At 30.6% G+C, this 21,166-nt stretch overlaps 1 protein-coding gene across 5 annotated transcripts in view; it reads left to right on the top strand.

Moving 5' to 3' along the window:
• Dync2h1 (dynein cytoplasmic 2 heavy chain 1) overlaps positions 1-21,166 on the top strand; it is a 381,051-nt gene that overhangs the window by 23,191 nt on the left and 336,694 nt on the right. For all 5 annotated transcript variants that reach the window (XM_058586626.1, XM_046466604.2, XM_046466597.2 and 2 more), the window contains exons 13-26: positions 1,128-1,223; positions 4,969-5,121; positions 6,034-6,132; positions 7,374-7,513; positions 7,625-7,853; positions 8,640-8,767; positions 12,843-12,958; positions 13,721-13,848; positions 15,187-15,336; positions 16,316-16,521; positions 17,790-17,945; positions 18,033-18,147; positions 18,811-18,981; positions 20,228-20,610. In XM_058586626.1, coding sequence (XP_058442609.1) covers positions 1,128-1,223; positions 4,969-5,121; positions 6,034-6,132; positions 7,374-7,513; positions 7,625-7,853; positions 8,640-8,767; positions 12,843-12,958; positions 13,721-13,848; positions 15,187-15,336; positions 16,316-16,521; positions 17,790-17,945; positions 18,033-18,147; positions 18,811-18,981; positions 20,228-20,610 — 2,270 coding nt within the window. The remainder of the gene's footprint in view (positions 1-1,127; positions 1,224-4,968; positions 5,122-6,033; positions 6,133-7,373; positions 7,514-7,624; positions 7,854-8,639; positions 8,768-12,842; positions 12,959-13,720; positions 13,849-15,186; positions 15,337-16,315; positions 16,522-17,789; positions 17,946-18,032; positions 18,148-18,810; positions 18,982-20,227; positions 20,611-21,166) is intronic.

Below are 21,166 nucleotides of genomic sequence, written 5' to 3'. Positions count from 1 at the left end.
TAATACAATTCTGGGGAATGATAAGTGCTTTGAAAAAAAATAAAACCTAGTAAAGAGATAGTAACAAACACAGCTATTTTATATAGAGTGCGCATGGCCAACCTCAATGAAGAGGTAACATTTGAGAAGAGACATAAAGTGAGCAAAAGAACCCTACAAATGTGTTTAGGAATACTGTTCCAGTCAGAGGGAATGATAGAGGCAAAATTCCTTAGGGAAGCCTTAGTTGGTAGGACAGAATAATAAATAATAAGACCACCTTTGTTGCAGTACAATGAGAGAGAGGTTTGTGGTGGAACTAGGGTCAGTTTATGTGGAATCTTATATGCTGGGTAAAGGTATGGGTTTTGCATTTGATCATTTTTTATTGAGAAATCATTGGAAGGTTTTTAATAAGAGTTTTGGAATTATGGAATTTATTTTCAACTGTATTGGATGTCATTAAGTTTTGAGTAGGCAAGAAGTGTGATGATACATGTTTAAGAAAGATTATTCTGGATGCTTTGAGTGAACTATCAGAGGCCGTATTTGGCCAAGGAAGCTAATTTGAAGACTGTTTTACCAATAGATGAGGGTGAATGAATTAGAGGGGGATTGATAGAGGTGGTGTGAGGTGGTTGGATTCAAGATATATTTTGAATGTATAGGTAATAGGATGTTGTTGATGTGGAATGGAAGAGAATAAAAACAATATATGTATAAAAACAATACATGTATAAATAATATATGTATAAATAATTATAAATGTCTAAATAATTATACGTACTGAAAATGGAGGGAGCAGGTTTGGAGAGTTATAGGAGTTAAGAATTTGATTTTTTAGCATTTGACATGCCTCACTGGTCCTTTACTCTATGAGACTGTTAACTGTTTGATTCCTGGGAACTGGTTTTATTTTTGTTTAATCAGCCTCAGGACATGAGTTGGCACATTATAAGAACTTAGCTTATGTTCATTGATTGTGTATATTACTTCATAAATAAATCCTATATTGATATAAAAACTTATTTTTGGTTTAATCCTATGATTGAAAAGCTATAATTTCCATCTTAAAAATGGAGAAAAATTAAAACTAAAAAATTTGTCACTTATTTTCAATTATTGCTAACTAAAGTTTTACTTTGTAGGTGGCACATTTTTATAATTCTATTGATCAACAAATGATTCAGAGTCAAAGGCCAATGATGTTACAATCTGCCTTAGCATTTGAACAGATAATTAAGGTAGGTCTACTTTTTATGTTTTATAATTTAGATTTTACATGTGAAGTGATTCTTATTTCTTGGTTTTCAGTGGAGTCACTGAAATCCTTTCCCAGTGGAGTCATACAGGGAGTGTTAAATTCCCTCAGCAACAAGTTGTAATATATGTGAAATGTTTTTTTTTTTTTTTTTTTTTTTTTTTAAATGTAAACAAAGTTTATTTTGCTTTTTTAAAGTAGTGTTCTTAAAGCACTACAGCTTGGTAAACAATGTAAATTAGTATAAGTCATCTCAAAAGCCAGAGTTCTGTTTTGTTTTTTTTAATGAGTTGTTAAAAAGATGCAGACTATTCTAACAGGATAAATATTTTTAACCATTTCACTTTGAGTTAATGAAGGCTCACAAATGAGCAACACTCCTCATTGAGGAAAACAAAAAGCTGTTGTCGACAAGCGACAGCACACACACACAAAAACAAAAAGAACTGTGTAAAAATAACTAACTGTGTTCCCATATTTTTTGAAGTTGCTTTACAATGGGATGATATGCACATGATCTTGCTGCAAACTTGCCATACAGAAATGTTTTTACTAGGGAAAGTCATTAAAGACTCACTCAGGTTTATATTGGGAGCTGGTCACATAGGCATTTTCTGCCCAGTATATACCAAACTACTAGACTCCTAGAAGACAAGCAACTATTTAGCATAAACCATGTTGTTTGGGTATCATTCAATCAGTTAAGGTGGTGGGACTGTTTTAGAAATCTAAGTTCCCAAACCCTGCTAGCTAATGGCCAATCTTTTAAGGAGTCCTTTCAAATGAGTCAAACTTACTATCTTAAGTCAGACTTATGATCTTAACTCTTTTCTGCACATAAGTCTCAGGCTAAAAATTTACTGACAACTATATAATTCATATTGTAGATGTTTTAAATCTTTTTTTAAAATAAATTTGTTTTGAATAACATGAGTTTAATGGAAAGTTTAAGAATACAGGTAAACAACAAAAAAGCCTAATAGATGGTCATTTTTTAACAGTTTGTATATATCCTTTTAAGTTTCTTTTGCTATGTATACCTTTATAAGTATATATTTTGAATAGGGGATCATTTCTTATTATTTTTAACCTTTTTCACTTAATACACAATATTTTAATGTTTCATTTATAATGTGAAATAACATTTCGCTTATTTTGTTGTTGTAACTTTTTCTTCTCTAATAAATATATTCAAAATTAACATCTGTTGATATTTCTGAAAACATATTTTCTGAACTTGCCTTCTGAGAAATAAATATATATTATGTGTATGTTAAATGAGACATAATAGTGGACAAAGCTAAGATATGAGTAGAATGGAAAGAATACTAAGGTTCTTTATAAAGCTTTGGCCACTCATATATTGTAGAATTTCAGAAGGCAGGGACTTGATATATTTTCATACTCTGTAGCAATAGAACAGTAAGTGGTATGTAGTAATTACTCAATAAATGCTTTTTAAACTGATTCACAGAAGATTCTATTGACTTTATTATAATTATTTAGTTTCATTCATTCATCATTATATTTCAGGGACTTACTCTGCACTACCATTTATCACTTAAAGTATAGAAACCTTACTTTTCTGTAGGTCTGTTTACTCTCTTATATATATTTGTCTTAAGTATTTGCTTTAGTTAACATTATAAGATTTAAGGAACTTAACGGGAAGGATAGTGTGTGTGTGTGTGTGTGTGTGTGTGTATTTTTGAATATATGTCTATATTTATTTATTTTTTCTCATCCCAATGTTCTTTTTTCCTTTATGAAGTTCCAAGCTTCTTTGGTTATCTGTTTATTCTTCCTTTAGCCATGCTTTAAGAGTAGATAGGCTAATGACAAATTTTCTTAGTTTTTCTTTGTCTGGGAATGTTTTTGTTTCTCTTCTTTCCTAAAGGATATTTTTACCATATTTAAAATTCATGTTTGACAGTTTTTGTTTTGTTTTAGCACTTTTAAAGTGCTGTTTTTCTTTTTGCTTATCTCCATGATTTCAGAAAAATTCATTATCATTCAGATTTATATTCCTCTCAAATAATACTTTGTTTCTCTGGCTGCTTTCAAGATTTCAATGATTTTTTTCCTTTAGTTTTCTGAAGTTTTATTATTATTGTGATCTGGCATAGGATTTTTTAAGTTTGATCTTTTAGGGATTCACTCATATTCAGGTTTTTGTCTTTTGCAAAATTTTGGATGTTTTCAGTCATTGTTTCTTTGTATACTTATTTCAGTTTCTCTTCTCCTTTTAGGATGTCAGTATTTGTGTATTAGTTATTTTATCTCAGAGTTCCCTGAGAATCCTGTCTATTTTTTCCCCTATTTTCTTTCTTGTTCCATTGGGTGAATCCTATTGCTTTGTCCTCAAATTCACTGATTCTATTTTCTAACATCTCCACTCTATTATTGGGTCTAATTATAAAGTTTTTTTAAAGAAAATTTTTGTTATTGTATTTTTTAGTTCTATACATTTCAATTTTTTTCTGAAAATTTTCTTTCTTTTTTTTTCTAACTAGTTCTGAGAGTTTTTAATTGCTTATTGAAGTATTTTTATTATGAGTGCCTAAAAATTCATGTCAGGTTATTCCAGCATCAAATTCATTTCAGTATTGGCATCTTTTGATTATCTTTTCTCATTCAAGTTGTGCTTTTCCTAGTTTTTGATATCATGAATGATTTCAATTATATCCTGGTCATTTAGACATGGTATTATGATACTTGATAATATTTAATCCTCACATTTTAGAAAATAGTTCTGGGTGGGTATATGTGTGTGTGTTTTTTTTTTTTTTTTTTTTTTTCCTGTTGGACCCTGCAGGAACCATTTTAATGAAAGTGGAATACTGATTTGCACTGTTTAATTGCAGATGAGAGGAGTGAAAGTTCAGTGCCTCCTTTTTCCCTCCATCCTGTGAAAGTGAGGCATCAACTTGTGTTAACTCACTGCCTGCAAGCAGGGTGTGCAAGCCCCGTTTCCTCTTTAGCCCCATCAACAATACCTTGGCATAGGAATTAGAACACGGCCTGCTTTTACAAGGAGCGATAGAGAATCAGTTATCCATTTGGTCCCACTGAAACTGCAAAGGGGGTAGTTTTCCTTTGGCTACTGTGTGTTGTGCATTCCTCACGATTTTCCTAACCTTTTGTCTCAAGAGAAAATACTTCTTAAAGTTAGTCTTCTCCAAAGACTTATCCAGAATATATAGAAGACAGTAAGGAAACCGAGGTATGTTGTTACCTAATTCCTGAAATGTTTGGACTACCTGTTCTCTTCATTCTACCATTTAATCTTTCTATGCTTCTTTGCTGTGTTATATGTAAGGGTTTTTAGTTATAAGAGGGAGACCCTGGAAGAAATAGAGCTACTCAATCTTGCCTGGACCATATAATTTATAGAAATTATTATATACTTAAATTTTTTGGTATTGGGGATTGAATCCAGGGGTACTTAATAACTGAGCAATATCCCCACCCCTTTTTATGTTTTATTTTGAGACAAAGTCCTATTAAATTGCTTAGGGCCTCACTACATTGCTGAGGCTGGCTTTGAACTTGTGATCCTCATACCTCAGCCTTCTGAGCCACTGGGTTTGCAAGCTTGCGCCACCACACTCAGCTATATTTTCTTTATTGCAGGTCGGCGTTGGGGATAATCGAGCTTATGATATAGAATTAAATCTTTCGGAAAAAAGAAATTATCTAAATACTAAATGAAATTTATTGTACCATAGAATTCAAAAGCAGGAAGTGGAGGAAAGTCACAAATTACTTGGGATAATCCTAAAGAATTAGAAGGCTACATTCAAAAGCTCCAAAATGCTGCTGAAAGACTTGCTACTGAAAATAGAAAACTGAGAAAATGGCACACTACATTTTGTGAAAAGGTATATATATATATTGTTTATACAATTGAATAAGCTATGAAATTAATTGGGACACAATTTTTTTGGGGGGGTATAAGGGGCTCTTGAACTCAGGGGCACTAAACCACATCCCTAGCCCTATTTTGTATTTTATTTAGAGACAGGGTCTCATTGAGTTGCTTAGCACTTTGCTTTTGCTGAACCTGGCTTTGAACTCACGATCTCCTGCCTCAGCCTCCTGAGCCACTGGGATTACAGGTGTACACCACTGCACCCAGTTTAGGACACAATTTTAAAAGTCTTATTTTTGAAATAATTTGAGACTTAAAGTTGCAAGAATAGTATAGAGTTTACATTTATACTTCACTTAGCTTCCCCTGATGTGAACAACTTACATTAGTATGGTTATCAAAACCAGGAAATAGACTTTTGAATTTTACAAGTATTTCTACTAACTTTTTTTTCTAGAATAAAATTCAGTTTCTTAGTTTGCATTTAGTTATTGAGTCTCTTTACTCTTCTCCTTCTCAGTATTTCCTTGTTTCATGACCTTGATGCTTTTGATAAGTACTGGCCAGTTATTTGTGGAGTCTCTCTCAATTTAGGTTTATATGATATTTTATCATGCAATTTTGACAGGAATATTATGGAAATATTTAGCCCTTCTTGGTACACAAGGCAGGTGTTAATATTTCTTATAGGTTGAGTCATACTTGATCACTTGGTTAGGATAGTGCCTTGTCAGTTTTCTCTATAGAAAAGTTACTGTTTTTCCATCAACACTTTGAGATTATAATGCTCTAATTTAAAAAAAAGAATTAAATTATTTATTTATTTTTGTGTTTCTGGGATTGAACCCAGGGCTTTGTACATGCTAGGTAAGTACTATACCTCTGAACTACACCTTCAGCATTATGCTTTAATTTTTAATAGGTGGTCGTTCTTATGAATATTGATCTACTCCGGCAGCAGCAACGTTGGAAAGATGGATTACAAGAACTGAGAACGGGCTTAGCAAGTGTAGAAGCACAGGTAGATTATGTTTTACTTTGTGTCAATACTTTGAAATGATCTTTTCAGAATGTGAATATATGAATTGATGAGAGTTCAGAAGGGTATCTGTTAAATCCTTGCTTATAAATTCCTATCAAATTTAGAATTATTTGACTGAATTACATATAAAGTCTATAAATTAACAATGAATTTCTATTGAAAATATAAAAATCAATATCTATTTGTCTTATGGAATGCCTAATCCCTTAATTCAAGAGTTTGTTGTTTTTCTGACTTGGTGCTTAAACATCTATCATTTATCTTTTAGGTGATTTTGACATCTGTAGAACACAGTTTAGATGGAAGCCTAATGATTGAAAGAACTCTTTGTCACAATTTTTTCTTTTTAGGAGGGAGGATAAAACTCAAGTTTTATTCAGATTTTGATATAAGATGATGTATATACAGCAAGTAGCACAGAGCCTGATACACAAGAGCTGATAGTAGGATCTTACTTGAATATGAATTAGCTCTCTTAGATGTTTTCAGTTTTTAGAACTTTAAGAAAAACCCCGGGCTGTATGTGATGGCACCCATATGTCATCCCAGCAGCTTGGGAGCCTGAGGCAGGAGGATCATGAGTTTAAAGCCTGCCTCAGCAACTTAGCTAGGCCCTTAGCAATTCAGTGAGAACCCTGTCTTTCAATAAAAAGTTTAGTGGCTAAGGACCTCTGGGTTCAATTCCTAGTACCCAATACAGAGAAACCTCAAAGTATTTGAATTGATACAATTATGATTATGTAGAAACAAAAATAATATGTAAGCTATCCCTCTAATAAAATAAATTTTTCATATTTTTAAATATCCAGTAGGTTACTTCGGGAGTAGGCAGAGAAAAGATGAGCTATACTTGATGGGAATTTGGAAAAAATTGAAACAAATTTGAAAAAATTTTGAAAAACATGAGGACTAAAGTATTCATAAAATAAGCCTTGTTTGTGTACTGCATTATAAAACAAAGTACAGATATGAAATCCGTTTAATATTAGGTTAATTTTTAATTTTTACTGACCTTTATAAGCATAAGATTAGATATTTTCATATATGATGCTGTGAAAATTCACTAAAAGTGCCAATTAAGGAGTTGCATGTTTTAAAATATTTAAAATGAGTTTTTAAAAAAAATTTTAAGTGTAATTTATGTGACATGAAAGTATTAAATAAAAAATCTATTCTGTCACATAATTTTCAAATAAAAATATGTGAATGTAACATATTAGGGATTCCAAGCAAGTGATATGCACGCATGGAAGCAGCACTGGAACCATCAACTATATAAAGCTCTGGAACATCAGTATCAGATGGGCCTGGAAGCACTTAATGAGAATCTGCCTGAAATTAATATAGACTTAATTTACAAGTAAGATATTTTAAAACTTCACTTTAATTTTCAATTTATAATTTTCTAATATTTTATATTTTAAAATATAAATTATAAATATATGTAATTAAATTTATATTTTATTTTCAGACAGGGACGGTTACAGTTCAGGCCCCCTTTTGAAGAAATTCGGGCTAAATATTACAGAGAAATGAAGAGATTCATTGGCATTCCAAATCAGTTTAAAGGAGTGGGTGATGCAGGAGATGAATCTATTTTTTCTATTATGATTGATAGAAATGCAAGTGGTTTTCTTACTATTTACAGCAAAGCAGAAGATTTGTTTAGAAGATTATCAGCTGTTTTACATCAACATAAGGTACAAAACATATAATTTTTCATCCTTCTATTGTATCTTTCAGTTGATTGAATTAAAAGTACAGGTTAATAATTTATCTTATGTGGCATTAAATTAAAATATGGCAAACCAGAGTCCCTGATTTGTCATTCTTTATGAGGAGCATGACTGCTTAAGTGAATCATACCAGCTTACTTCACTTTGAAGCCCCAATTTCATGACTCATTTGTATTGATACTGAAGACATTTTACTAAATTTGTTCAGTTCCTTAACTGCCTCTGCAGTGTTTTTAAAAAATACTTTTTAGTTGTCATGGACCTTTATTTTTTATTTATTTATATGTCGTTCTAAGAATTAAACCCAGTGCTCCATACATGCTAGGCAAGCAATCTATGACTGAGCCACAATCCCAGCCCCTCTGCAGTGGTTTTGCATTTTAAATTTCTAGAATCTACTAGGTAAGTCTTGATACTTTCAGATTTGTAACTTTTAGTGAGTTTTGGCTTTACAAAAGTGATTTTATTTTTGTATTTTATGTACATCTAATTTGAGAAGAGAATCTAAAGAAAGGTTATTAACTTCTTTAGAAAGTGTATGATTACTATATTTTCATATTGAATCTTTTTTTTCCCCCCTCTTCATTCTTTAGTCTATGTAGTGATCATTACACTTACTTATTTGAATTGACATTTATTGAATGGCCACATTTTCTTCATTTTATTTGTCTTAATGGTTGGATTTTAATCTTTTAAATATCAACTTATTAGTTCGATTTCTTTAAAATTATGTTTTTATTCTTTAAATAGGAATGGATTGTAATTGGGCAAGTTGATATGGAAGCTCTGGTGGACAAGCATCTTTTTACTGTACATGATTGGGAGAGAAACTTTAAAGCACTGAAAACAAAAGGGAAAGAAGTGGAACGACTTCCAAGGTTAATGTAATACTTATGTATCATAATAGTTTTTTAAAATTTTTTTTTTAGTTGTAGATGGACACAATATACTTATTTATTTTTATGTGGTGCTGAGGATCGAACCCAGTGCCTCACATGTTCTAGGCAAGTGCTCTACCACTGAACTACAGCCCCAGCTCCTCATAAGAGTTTTTGATATGGATAGTAAGGGTACTTTCTCTTCAGTGGGATTGAAATCAAATCAGCTTGTTCTTTCCTATAGAACTCTACTTTGACATTTGAGTATTATTTGGGTGGAGATTTACATAGAATGAATGAAGTTTCCCTTCTAGATGCTCTGCTGGCTGGCATCTAGTTGGGTAGAAAAGACTGGGGGAAGAGGCTTGTATTCATTTCTGATATTAGGATCTGGTAATTGATATGCATCAGCCCAGAAGCTACTGGAGAGAGCATACTAGAGTATACAAAATTAATGGTATTTAACTCTACTTTTGTATTGTTCTGTTCCCTTTTAAAAGCCTTAGGAAGTATACAACATAGTGCTGCATCTAAGTATTACTTTAAATGTGGATAAAAATCTCTGAAGGGTTTCTCATAACTTAGCTACTTGAGAATGTGTCCCCCTTTCTTATCTGAAATTCCTACCACTTCTTTTGGCAATAAACATTCCATGAAAGGCCTCATGTAATAGTGTATATATTACCTACAAAAGATGACAACACCTTTATTAATTTGTTTATTATTTAATAAAGATTTGGTGAGCATTTATAACATGCAAAACCTTGTGTTCTAGGGATACAAAATAAAGAAGAGTGAATTTGAAATCAAGTTGCTTTACTCTCTGGTAATGCAGTATGACAAGTACATTTAATAAGTCAAGTACAGTGAGGAGTAATTAGATGGCTCTTAATTAGCTGCATGATTTTGACAGTCATTAAAATTGTGAAGCTAAATATCTTCAGCTTTAAAATGCAACAGTAGGGGCTGCGGTTGTGGCTCAAGCGGTAACATGCTGGCCTGGCATGCGCGGGGCGCTGGGTTCGATCCTCAGCACCACATAAAAATAAAATAAAGATGTTGTGTCCACCGAAAACTGAAAAATAAATATTAAAAAATTCTCTTCTCTCTCTCTATCTTGAAAAAAAATAAAATGCAACAATAGTATTTATTTATCTTATAGTATTTTGCAAGTTAAATTAGTAATTTGAATATAAATTAGTGGTACAGGATATAAATTCAGTAAATGTTAGTTTTTAATTGTCATTAATAACAAATTGAATAGTCCATATTCCTTATTAGAGGTTGAACTAAAACTATGAGGATTCAGAGGATGATGACACTCATTCATTTGGGGCAAAATCAGAGAAAGCTTTGTTATAATAGTAACAATTGAATTAGAATTTTGAGACCTAGAAATGAGAATGGAAGGTGAGAGAAGGTATGATTTCAGTTATACTGAGAAAAATAGATTGAAGTACAGATTTGGGAGAGTATTACATTCTGAAATAGGGGATTCATTTTATAATCATTAGCTTTTTTTTTCTTTAAAAATTTTGTTTTGTAGTTGTAGATGAACAGAATGCCTTTATTTTGTTTATTTTTATTTGGTGCTGAGGCTTGAACCCAGTGCCTCATGCATGATAGGTAAGTGCTTTGCCACTGAGCTACAGCCTCAGCCCCTAATGCTTAGCTTTTGAAGATTTCTAAACAGGAATGTGTCTATATCAAAGCTGTACTTTTGGAAGGTCAGTCTGAAAACAATGAATTGTATGGCAGAATAAAGATATTCCAGCTGTATCAGTCATTCAAAGACCAGTAGTAATTAATCAAATTAAGTTTTTGGCACTCAAAACGAGTCTAACTACTCAAGAATTTTGCTGCTACCTTTTCTATTTGTTCCTTACTGTAGATAGCTTTTCTCTTTATGCTTCCTTGCCAAAGTTAAAAAAAAAGAATGTGTGTCCCACATTCCATTTTGCTATTTCTTGCTAATAAATTAACGTGTATGCATCGAAGCTAACATGCACATAAATGCACATACAAATACATACACAGGTATTTATTTCAGTGGTATTTTTTGAAGGTATAAGATTAGAAAAGCTACAACTAGTGATGTATTTAAGATGGTATACAGTAAGGATATAATTTTTGGGTAGGTATCTTTGAAATACAATGAGATATCTTCCTGTTCTCTCTTTGGTTGAATGGAATCTCAGTTATATATTATAAATATTTTCAAATGAAAGATGAATATTAGTCTTGTTGAATGTCCATAGAATTCAACAGTCAGTGATTATGACTTCTTTGCTCTAATTATGTCACTTTATGTTAATCCATTAGCAAAAAACCCAATAATACATATAATTTTTTTACTTATACCTTTTGCTGGCTAAAACTGTAGTTTAGGCTTTTCAAACTAGTTGATGATTGAGAAAAAATTAATAAAGCTTTAAAGGAAAATCATATTTAAGTTATAACTGTGAATACTTAACACATATAACTTGATTTCTGAGGTTCTCCCCTGGCTCTGTGGTTTGGAAAGGGAAAATATCTGTCTAAGTAATATTTCTGGCCAAAATTTTTATATCTTTTTTAAAACTGCATAATTTAAGATAAATAGGAGACTTTCCTCAGATGAGTGAGTCTAATTCAACTTTCTTTGTTTAGAACATTACAATCTGCATTAAAGACACTATGAAAAGAATTAGCTTAATTTTTTTTTATAATAAAAAGTAGTATATTTTTAAAAATAAATTTAAAAAATATTGAAAAATACAATGGCAGTAGCTATTTGATGGTTTGGATATATTAGTATGTTGTATTAGTCTATTGTCCATTGCTATAACAAACTATCTGAGGTTGGGTAATGTACAAAGAAAAGAGATTTTATTCACCTCACAGTTTTCAAGGTTTGGAAGAATGGTGTTGGCATTGTCTTGGCTTTGGTAAGGACCCCATGGTGAGAATGCATATAGGAGGGAGAGATCATATGGCAAGACATGAAGTCAGAGAGATTAGGGTCAGGCTTGCCCTTTTATAATAATCGACTCTCTGAGGCCAGCGTTACTCTTTTCTGAGGGCAGCATTTGCCAATGACCTAATCACCTCATACTAGGTCAAACCTCTTAAAGGCTCCATTACCTCTCTCATCACCACCACACTGGGGTCTAAACTTCCAGCACATGAAATTTTGGGGGGCAAATTCCATTCAAAACATTACATACATATACTTAGGAAGTTTGAATCATATTGTAACCTGTTTTTTTAAAAAAATAATTTCTCTAATATTTTACCATATTATTTATTATCCTCAAAAATATTATTTTTAATTATATGGATATATAATAATTTAGCTATTATTGCACTTAGATTTTTTTCTAAGTTTTCACTATTACAGTTAATGCCTTGATGAAGATAATTGTATACAAGTCTTGGAGTCCTTAGGGAAACTTCTAAAGTTGGCATTTAAACAATCAGAGAAATTCCCTATTTTAAAACTATATGATATATAAATTGTTCTTCACAAAGTTTGAATTATTTAATACTTTCAGTAGCACTTCTGAGAGTTTTCGTTTTGCCTACATGTTTGAAAATGCAAATTAACCATTCTCTATTTTTATCATTTTGATAGGTATAAAATGGTATCTCAATTATTATTTTAGTGCTATAATAATCTTTATTATTTATATATTTTTTCTTTTCATTATCATTGTTGTTTTTATTTTTGTTGCAGTATAGTGAATTTATTTTATAAATATTTACATATTTACATGCCGTGGCAATTAGAGCTTGAAATATTTGACATGTTCTGTTGAATTTTCTGTGGTTCATAATGTGCTGCTTTTTAAAAAACTGATACATTAGATGATTAAAAGTTAGTGTTGTAATGAAATCTTTCAATGAAAACCTTTGGAATAGTGGTAATAAGGCATTTTTGCTAAATTAAAGCTAAAATCTTAATGTGTTTAAAGATCAGAATAATACTTTTGTCTTACATTTTTAAATGTTTTTACAAAATTATTATAATATTTTAAGTAGGTTGTTTCCTTTAATTAGTCTTTTCATGTCACATATGTTCATTGGCTTTTTTCAGTTCTGTCAAGGTTGATTGTTTAAATATTAATTGCAACCCTGTGAAGACTGTGATTGATGATCTCATCCAGAAGTTATTTGATATGCTTATTCTTTCTTTGAAGAAATCCATCCAGGGTAAAAACAATTTTTAATTTTAATGTTAACTTCATTTTGGATGTAGAGACATATACTGTGATAGTTATAAAATATGAATCTTAGTGATTAAAAATTAAAACTGAAGTAGAAAATATGAAAAAAATTCTCTAAATAATAGTTTAAAGACAGTGGAAGAATTTGACATAACTTTCCTATGTACATATATGAATACAACATACTGAGTCCCACCATTGTGTATATTGACAAGTCTGGGGCCCTCATTAAAATAGAATATATTCCATGCATGTATAATTTTATCAAAATGGACTCTGCTGTCATGTAAAAGTAAAAAGAACCAAATCTTCATTTTTTTCTTTACTGGTCTAAAGATTGAAGATATCTTTATTATTTAGAATTTAAACTAGAATAAATTTGTTGCATATATTACTGAGAAAGGTAAGGAATTCTGGCATAATGAATTTTCTCCTTATCTTTTCAAATAACAAATTGAGATATTTTAGCATATTACTTAAAAGACTGAAAATATTTGTAATTGTTAGTGAAATTTATTAATAACTGTTTTCAAAAATTTTAAGTGGAATGTGAAACAAAATTTTATTGGAAAAATTGTTTTTCTTATTCCATATTTTGAAATTTTGTTGTATGAAAGCAAATAATAATTTAGGATTTAATGCATTTTATGTAGTGATTACTTCTAACACTTCTGGATTTAGAAATGACATAATCAAATATTTTTGTGATAATAATAATGTGATTTATATTTCAATGTTACCTACTCAGCTCATTTACATAAAATTGATACATTTGTTACTGAGGCTATGGAAATCTTAACAGTTATGCCACAGTCTGTGGAAGAAATAGGCGATGCAAATTTACAGTACAGTAAGCTGCAGGAACAGAAGCCAGAGGTAAGAATCCCAAATTAAAGTTATTATTGTTTATCCTACTGGAGATTTTTTAATTAGTTAGTTTTATGTGCTTATTTAGAAATATGTAATCTTAGCATTATAAAAGGTTTATATAATTTAATCAATCTTGTCTGAAGATGATCAGACTTTTGATGCTGTTTTTATATAATAAAAAAATAAAGGTAATGTTTATATTGTTTTCAGAAGCATTTGCAGTCTGTTTTATGATGGGACATAAGAATATTGTGTTTAAGGATATTATTGTGAATAAGGATATTATGTAAGAATAAATTTAAATAATTCATGCTTTACCTTCAGAATTGTAATTTTAGGATGCTAAACTACGGAGGTAGGGCTGAATTATGAACACACACACACACACACACACACACAATGGAAGAGCTTTTAATTAAAGACATATGAAAAAGGGATAAAGATTCATAAAACCAGTATCCATAAGGCTAGAGCCCAGAATAAGGAAGCCAAAATTTTATGAACATATTATGGCTGATTTCAATTGTTTTTAGACTAGAAGAAGAAATAATTCAAGTCAGTACACAAACTTTTATGTGTCCCTACTATGCAATAGACTTAAAGTCATATAGTGAATTTAATGGTGAATGAAAGTAATACACTGCCTGATGTAGGGGCACATATGTGTAATTGCAGCTACTCAAGAGGCTGAGGCAGGAGGATTTCAAGTTTGAGGCCAGCCTTAGCAATTTAGTGAGACCCTGTCTCAAAATTAATAAAACAGAACAAAACCTGGGGATGTAGCTCAATGGTAAAGCACTCCTGGGTTCAATCACTACTTCCCACCTCATCAAATATACGTACCTCTTTGTGGAAGGAATTATAAACTTTTATGTAATAGGTTGAAAGATATAAAAGAAAATTTAAAGGTGAATAAAATAATATATCTGTCTAGTAAAAATAATTAAAGAAGAAATGATTATAAACTATGGCATTTGGAAAAAGCACAGAGTCATTCATTTATTTCTTTGACAGATACTTACAGATCATCTGATACATTCTAGGCATTGTGGTAGGAGTTGGAATGCAGCTGTGGATGTGTTCTATTCTCATGGAACATGTGTGTGTATGTGTATATAAGTGTGTTTGTAAGAGGGAGGTTGTTTAGAGGAGCTACCGAAACGGTATGCTAAACAAGGGGCTGTATATAATAATAATTAAGCATTCCAGTTTATATCTAGGAATTTAACAAATTGTTTAAAAATAAATCTTGATTTTTAAAAAAGCAAATCATGAAATAAAATAAATGAAATCTTAAGAGATTTGATGAAATACTTTGTCACATGTTTTTCTTTTAACCTTTAGATTTTGCCCTTATTTCAAGAAGCTGAAGGTAAAAACAGACTTTTACGAACTGTGGCAGGTGGAGGTTTAGAAACAATTAGTAATCTGAAAGCTAAGTGGGATAAATTTGAGTTAATGATGGAAAGTCACCAACTTATGGTTAAAGATCAGGTAAGAACCTATTAATTAGGTTTTAAAAATGGAAACAATTCATTCTCACATTTTTTGCTTATATTTATTCCATTATAGCCCATATTTATAAGAATTTAATGTTGATGTTTAAATTGACCTTTGTCAGTATTTAAAAGTAAAATAATACATTTTATGTAAATGATGTATCACATGGTTTGTCTTCATTTCTTACCATGCCAAGAAGAAAATAGTCCCTTTGAAACATAATCTTATTTCCAGTCTTGAATGAGTTTAGTGTTTGCCTGATGTATATACCTTAAATTGATTGTTTTTTTTTAAATTACTGAATTTATTAAGATATCAGTTTGACTATTCTAATGAAGACTCAAAAAATTACAGCTTAAGTTTCTTTCTCAAGTTAAATTTCAAGCTGAAATGATGCCTCTGTCTATGACTTTGTCTGGGGCCCACTTAATTACCTAGTAAGGTATAAAGAAGAGGGAAAGAGAAATGCGCATCCTCTGTCTTTTTTAAGGGTATAATCTGGAGGTTGTACACATCTGTAGCATTCATATGCTATATACTAGAATTTAGTCTGATGGCTCTTTGCTGCATGGAAAACTGGAAAAGCCTTCCTTTTAAGCCACTATATACTCAGAACCACCAGTCTTTGAACATTTTTTTTATTACATCATTTTTATTGATAGTTGTAGTCGGTGCTGTTAGTCATAAAAATGATTTAATGATGATAGTTGAATGTTATCTCTTGTTATCATATATATATTCTAATTTTATATCATTGGAATTATTTTATTACATGTTATCATAAATATATATTCCAATTTTATGTCGTTAGAATTATTTTATTACACTTGAAGTCAATAATTGAGATTAAAACAATGCTTTGGAAAGTTAGTGTTCATATATTATCACTTCAAAACAGAAAATATTAGAAATAAAGCTGTGACAATAGAAATTTTGCTCTGCATTAAATTATTTAAACCTTGTTGGCTTACAGATTGAAGTGATGAAAGGAAATGTGAAATCACGTCTACAGCTCTATTATCAAGAACTGGAAAAATTTAAAGCTCGTTGGGACCAATTGAAACCTGGTGATGATATTATTGAAACCGGCCAACAAAATACCCTTGAAAAAAGTGCAAAGTCAATAAAAGAGAAAAAAATTGAATTTGATGATCTTGAAATCATAAGAAAAAAACTGGTGTATGTGTTTTCTTTATAACCAATTAGTTTGAAAAAGAAATTTTACATTTATATGTTAAGCTAACAGTTTTATTATATCTGCTGTCTTAATGCCTTTCCTGATAGTTCTTTTAACAACTGCAAATAATACATGTTCACATACTGCTTTCTTAGGAGTTATGTTATGTAAGGCTAGTAAAATAAAGCAAATTTCAAGAAATAGAAGATTAAATTTATTTATTAGTTAAATTAAAGTATTGTGATATTTTTCTGATCTCATCCTACTTAAAAATGTAATCATAGGGCTTGGATTATAGCTCAGTGAAAGAGCACTTGCCTAGCATGTTTGAGGCACTGGGTTCGATTCTCAGCACCACATATATCTAAATAAAATAAAGGTCCATCAACAACTAAAGAAAATTTGAAAAAATGGGATCAATGCGGAATGGAGGGAAGGAAGGGGGAATAGAAAAAGAAAGACAGTGAAATATTTTTGAAATATCTGACATTATTTTCCTTGTACATATATGAAAACAACACAGTGAATTCCACCATCATGTACATTCACGAGAATGGGATCCTAACTAGCATAAGTTATATTCCATGCTTGTGTAATTATATAAAAATGGGTTCTACTGTCATGTATATCTAAAAAAAACCCAATAATAAAAAAAATGGAATATATAAAATTGTTGGAAAAATAGTTTGAATTTGAAAAAAATGAATCTAGCAGAATAAATAATAAAAATAAGACTTCAAAGAAAAAGCTGGATTGTTGGTTTGCCTTATAATAATGTACAAATAATACAAGGTATTAATTTGAACATTGTTTTATGTTTGTTTTATTTAGGTAAAAGTATCCATAAAATAATTGTTTTCTTAGGTGAATGGAATTTTTATACCATTCTTATTAAGAGGCATTATACCTATTAGATGAAGAGTATCTTATAGTCAATTGAAAAGACTGTTTTCAGACTAATTGATAGATTTATAAAATCATGAACATTTATATATATTATATATGATATATATTATATACTAAAAAATCTCTCTAAATATATTACCAACTCTATGTTGACATTTTTGAAAAAAGTGACCATTATGTAAGTAAAATTCTCATGTACTGTAGGAATCTTACACTATCTCAACTAAAAGACATACATGTCCCCCCCCACCACCCCGCCACACACACACGTTTTCTTCCTCTTACACACACAGAATTTATTTGAATAATGACATTTTATAAATTTTCTTTTTTTAATTTAATATTTCAATATTTGTTTCTATAGTGATGATTGCCATCATTTTGGACTGGACGAGCCTAACTTCTCTATGGCAAATAGCATCGCTAAAGACATTGAAAGCTATGCACAGATTTGGACCCTTTATGAAGAATTTCAGCAAGGATTTAAGGAAATGGCAGATGAAGATTGGATTACTTTCCGGTTTGATTAAAAAACAATATTTAGATTTCTATAATTTAGTTTGTTTTGGGGATATGAACTCTGATGTGTGTTTTTGTTATTTTGTAGGACTAAGACATATCTATTTGAGGAATTTTTGATGAATTGGCATGACAGATTAAGGAAAATTGAAGAACATTCGGTTATGACAGTCAAGTTACAATCAGAAGTTGACAAATATAAAGTAGGATTGTTTTACTTCTGATAATTAAAAATGATATTTGAAACTTTAATTTATCTTTTTACTATTTGGTGACTGAACCATAATTTTAATTTATATATTTTTCAATTCATTTACTCTATTACATGAACAAATAAGAAATATAGAGTAAACTGTTATAAATATTTCTGCTACCAATTGGAAAGAAGTTTTAATTAGGAAATTTATTGTTAAGGTTATAGAGTATTTAATCATCTTACTACAATACATGTCATATCTTCAAATAAAAATAGAAATAATCTATGCTTTAAAATATGTTAAACTACAAAGGAAATTTGCATGTATTTTCAACAATTTTTAATAAAAAGTTTTATATACTTCTGTTTAAAAACATGATTTTAAGATTGTTAAATAAGATAATAGAGTAATTAAAAATTAAAAAAAATTTTTTTCGTTGTAGATGGACACAATACCTTTATTTAATTAATTAATTAATTTTATTTTTATGTGGTGCTGAGGATTGAACTCAGTGCTTCACATGTGTTAGGCGAGCACTCTATCACTGAGCCGTATAGCCCAGTAATTAAAAATTTTGACGGCTAAAAATCATGAAAGTAAATAGTTTGTATTTTGCAAATATACGCATATGTGTGTAAATATGCCTTTTTGTTCTCTTTTTTTCCACAGACTTCTATTCCTATCTTGAAATATGTGAGAGGGGAGCATCTTTCTCCAGATCACTGGCTTGACCTTTTTCGTCTACTTGGCCTTCCTAGGGGGACTAGCCTGGAGAAATTACAGTTTGGTGATTTGCTTAGAGTAACTGATACAATTGTAGCCAAAGCTTCAGAACTTAAAGTAAGAGAATTTTCTAAATATCCCATTAATTTGATCTTTTTTAATATACTATTTTGCAAATGAGATTTTTTTATTCCCTTAAAAATAGTAACAATGTACCATTATTCTATTATTCTTTCATTAGCAATACCTGTGAACCCATATATCACTATGTATAGTATTATAGAAACAATAATATAAACCCCTTCTTAGAGAAAACATATGAAATACAAAAAAAAATTTTCCTTATGAAGGAAGTCAGTTTTAATCTATGTAAATTATCTTACATAGAATGAATTTCAAATAATGTACTGTGCTACAAATTGAAAGATAGGATACAAAAATCAAAAACCAGTTTAATAATTAGATTCAGAAAAGGTCTCAGGTGAAAATAAAACTGTGACAATTCTGTCTTAAGTAGCAGAGTTTCTATGTTGTGTTCTGGGCATTCATTGTGAAAATACATAAGACTTAGATGCATTTTGTTTTATTTTCTATCCAAAATGTCAACCTTTATGTTTGTCAATAATTCTGGAGCATGTTTGATAATCACGGAAAGCTATAAAATATGATTGTTTTAGGATATAACTCTAGTTGATTGTTAATTAGGTTACATGAATCAGAAATCACAATTAAGATTATAATAACATTTTTGTAGTTCCATTCTTCCAAAACTTGGCTTTTTGGTCTGCAGAACTTTAAATAAGCCAGACTAGTTTTGTTTCTGTTTTTCTTTTTCTTTTTTTTTAAATTTTTTTTTAATTTTTATCTTTTTAAAATTTTTTATTGTTGGTTGTTCAAAACATTATCTGTTTTTCTTTTATAGAAATGAAAAAACAAACATAGGCTAAAGTTTGTATATACTTTGATCACATAATCATGAATGCTAAATATCTGATATGCTTTGAGGCAACAGCCAGTTGTTTTCCTAGATTACTTGTAAAATATATGCACTTATTTTTTTTGCCTTATTATGAACATGCGGATAAAATATATTTTGCTTAAGGTATGTTCTTATCCAGATTCAGTGGTGCATACCTGTAATCCCAGCTACTTGGGACACTGAGGCAGGAGGATCCTAAGTTTGAGGCCAGCCTTAGCAACTTAGACCCTGTCTTAAAACAAAATTTAATGGAGCTGAATTTAGCTGAGAGGTAGAATGCTCCTGGGTTCAATCCCAGTAGTGCCAAAAGAGTATATTTGTTATAATTTACTTATAAGGGAATTAATTTTGAAATAATAAACATGGATATTTTGTGTTAAATAGGATTTAAATAGTCGGGCACAAGGTGAAGTTACCATCAGAGAAGCTTTACGTGAACTTGATCTTTGGGGAGTTGGAGCAGTGTTTACATTGATTGATTATGAAGACAGCCAAAATCGAACTATCAAGCTAATTAAAGACTGGAAAGATATAGTCAATCAGGTTGGAGATAACAGATGCCTTCTTCAGTCCTTAAAAGATTCTCCATATTATAAAGGATTTGAAGATAAAGTGTCAATTTGGGAAAGAAAACTTGCAGAGTTAGATGAATACCTACAGAATTTAAATCATATTCAAAGAAAATGGGTGTACTTGGAACCCATTTTTGGTCGTGGAGCATTGCCAAAAGAACAGACACGCTTCAACAGAGTTGATGAAGATTTTAGGTTGGTATCACTATATAAGTTGGACATATATGGCAGTATTTTATTCATATTGTACTTAATACAGTACAGTATTGGTGTCCTGTGTGTTCAATCTATTTCTCTGGTGGATCATTTTCTCTAGTGGATCATTTTGAAAAGTAGTTTTCATTCTTTCAAGCATTTACTTTTTTAACCTTTTTTGATAAGGTCTTTATTGATCTACTCAATATATGTACTTCCTAAAGTCACCAGTTTCCTTCGTCAACAACAACAACAGCAGCAACTACCACCACAACCCAGGGCCTCATGCATACTAATCATGTACTCAACTACTGAGCTACCTTCTTGGCCCCTACATAATGGATATCTTGATATGTCCTGTTCCTTCCACTTCCAAATTCATTAAGTTATCAAATTTGATTGATTTTAACCTACTTAGTGTATCTTGAACTGAATACCTTTTATACCTCTACTGGTTCAATTTTGTTCTAAAATACTTTCTTACATAGATTCTACATTAACCTTCTGACTTGTTCTTGTCTTTTCTACTATGTTTTTCACACAATAGCCAGTCATC

This window comes from Marmota monax, unplaced genomic scaffold (assembly GCF_021218885.2).
Source record: "Marmota monax isolate L192 unplaced genomic scaffold, Marmota_monax_Labrador192_F-V1.1 WCK01_AAM20220418_F8-fsc00045, whole genome shotgun sequence".
NCBI lineage: Eukaryota > Metazoa > Chordata > Mammalia > Rodentia > Sciuridae > Marmota > Marmota monax.
Note: the sequence above shows the minus strand (reverse complement) of the source record. Positions and strands in the feature narration are given on the sequence as shown.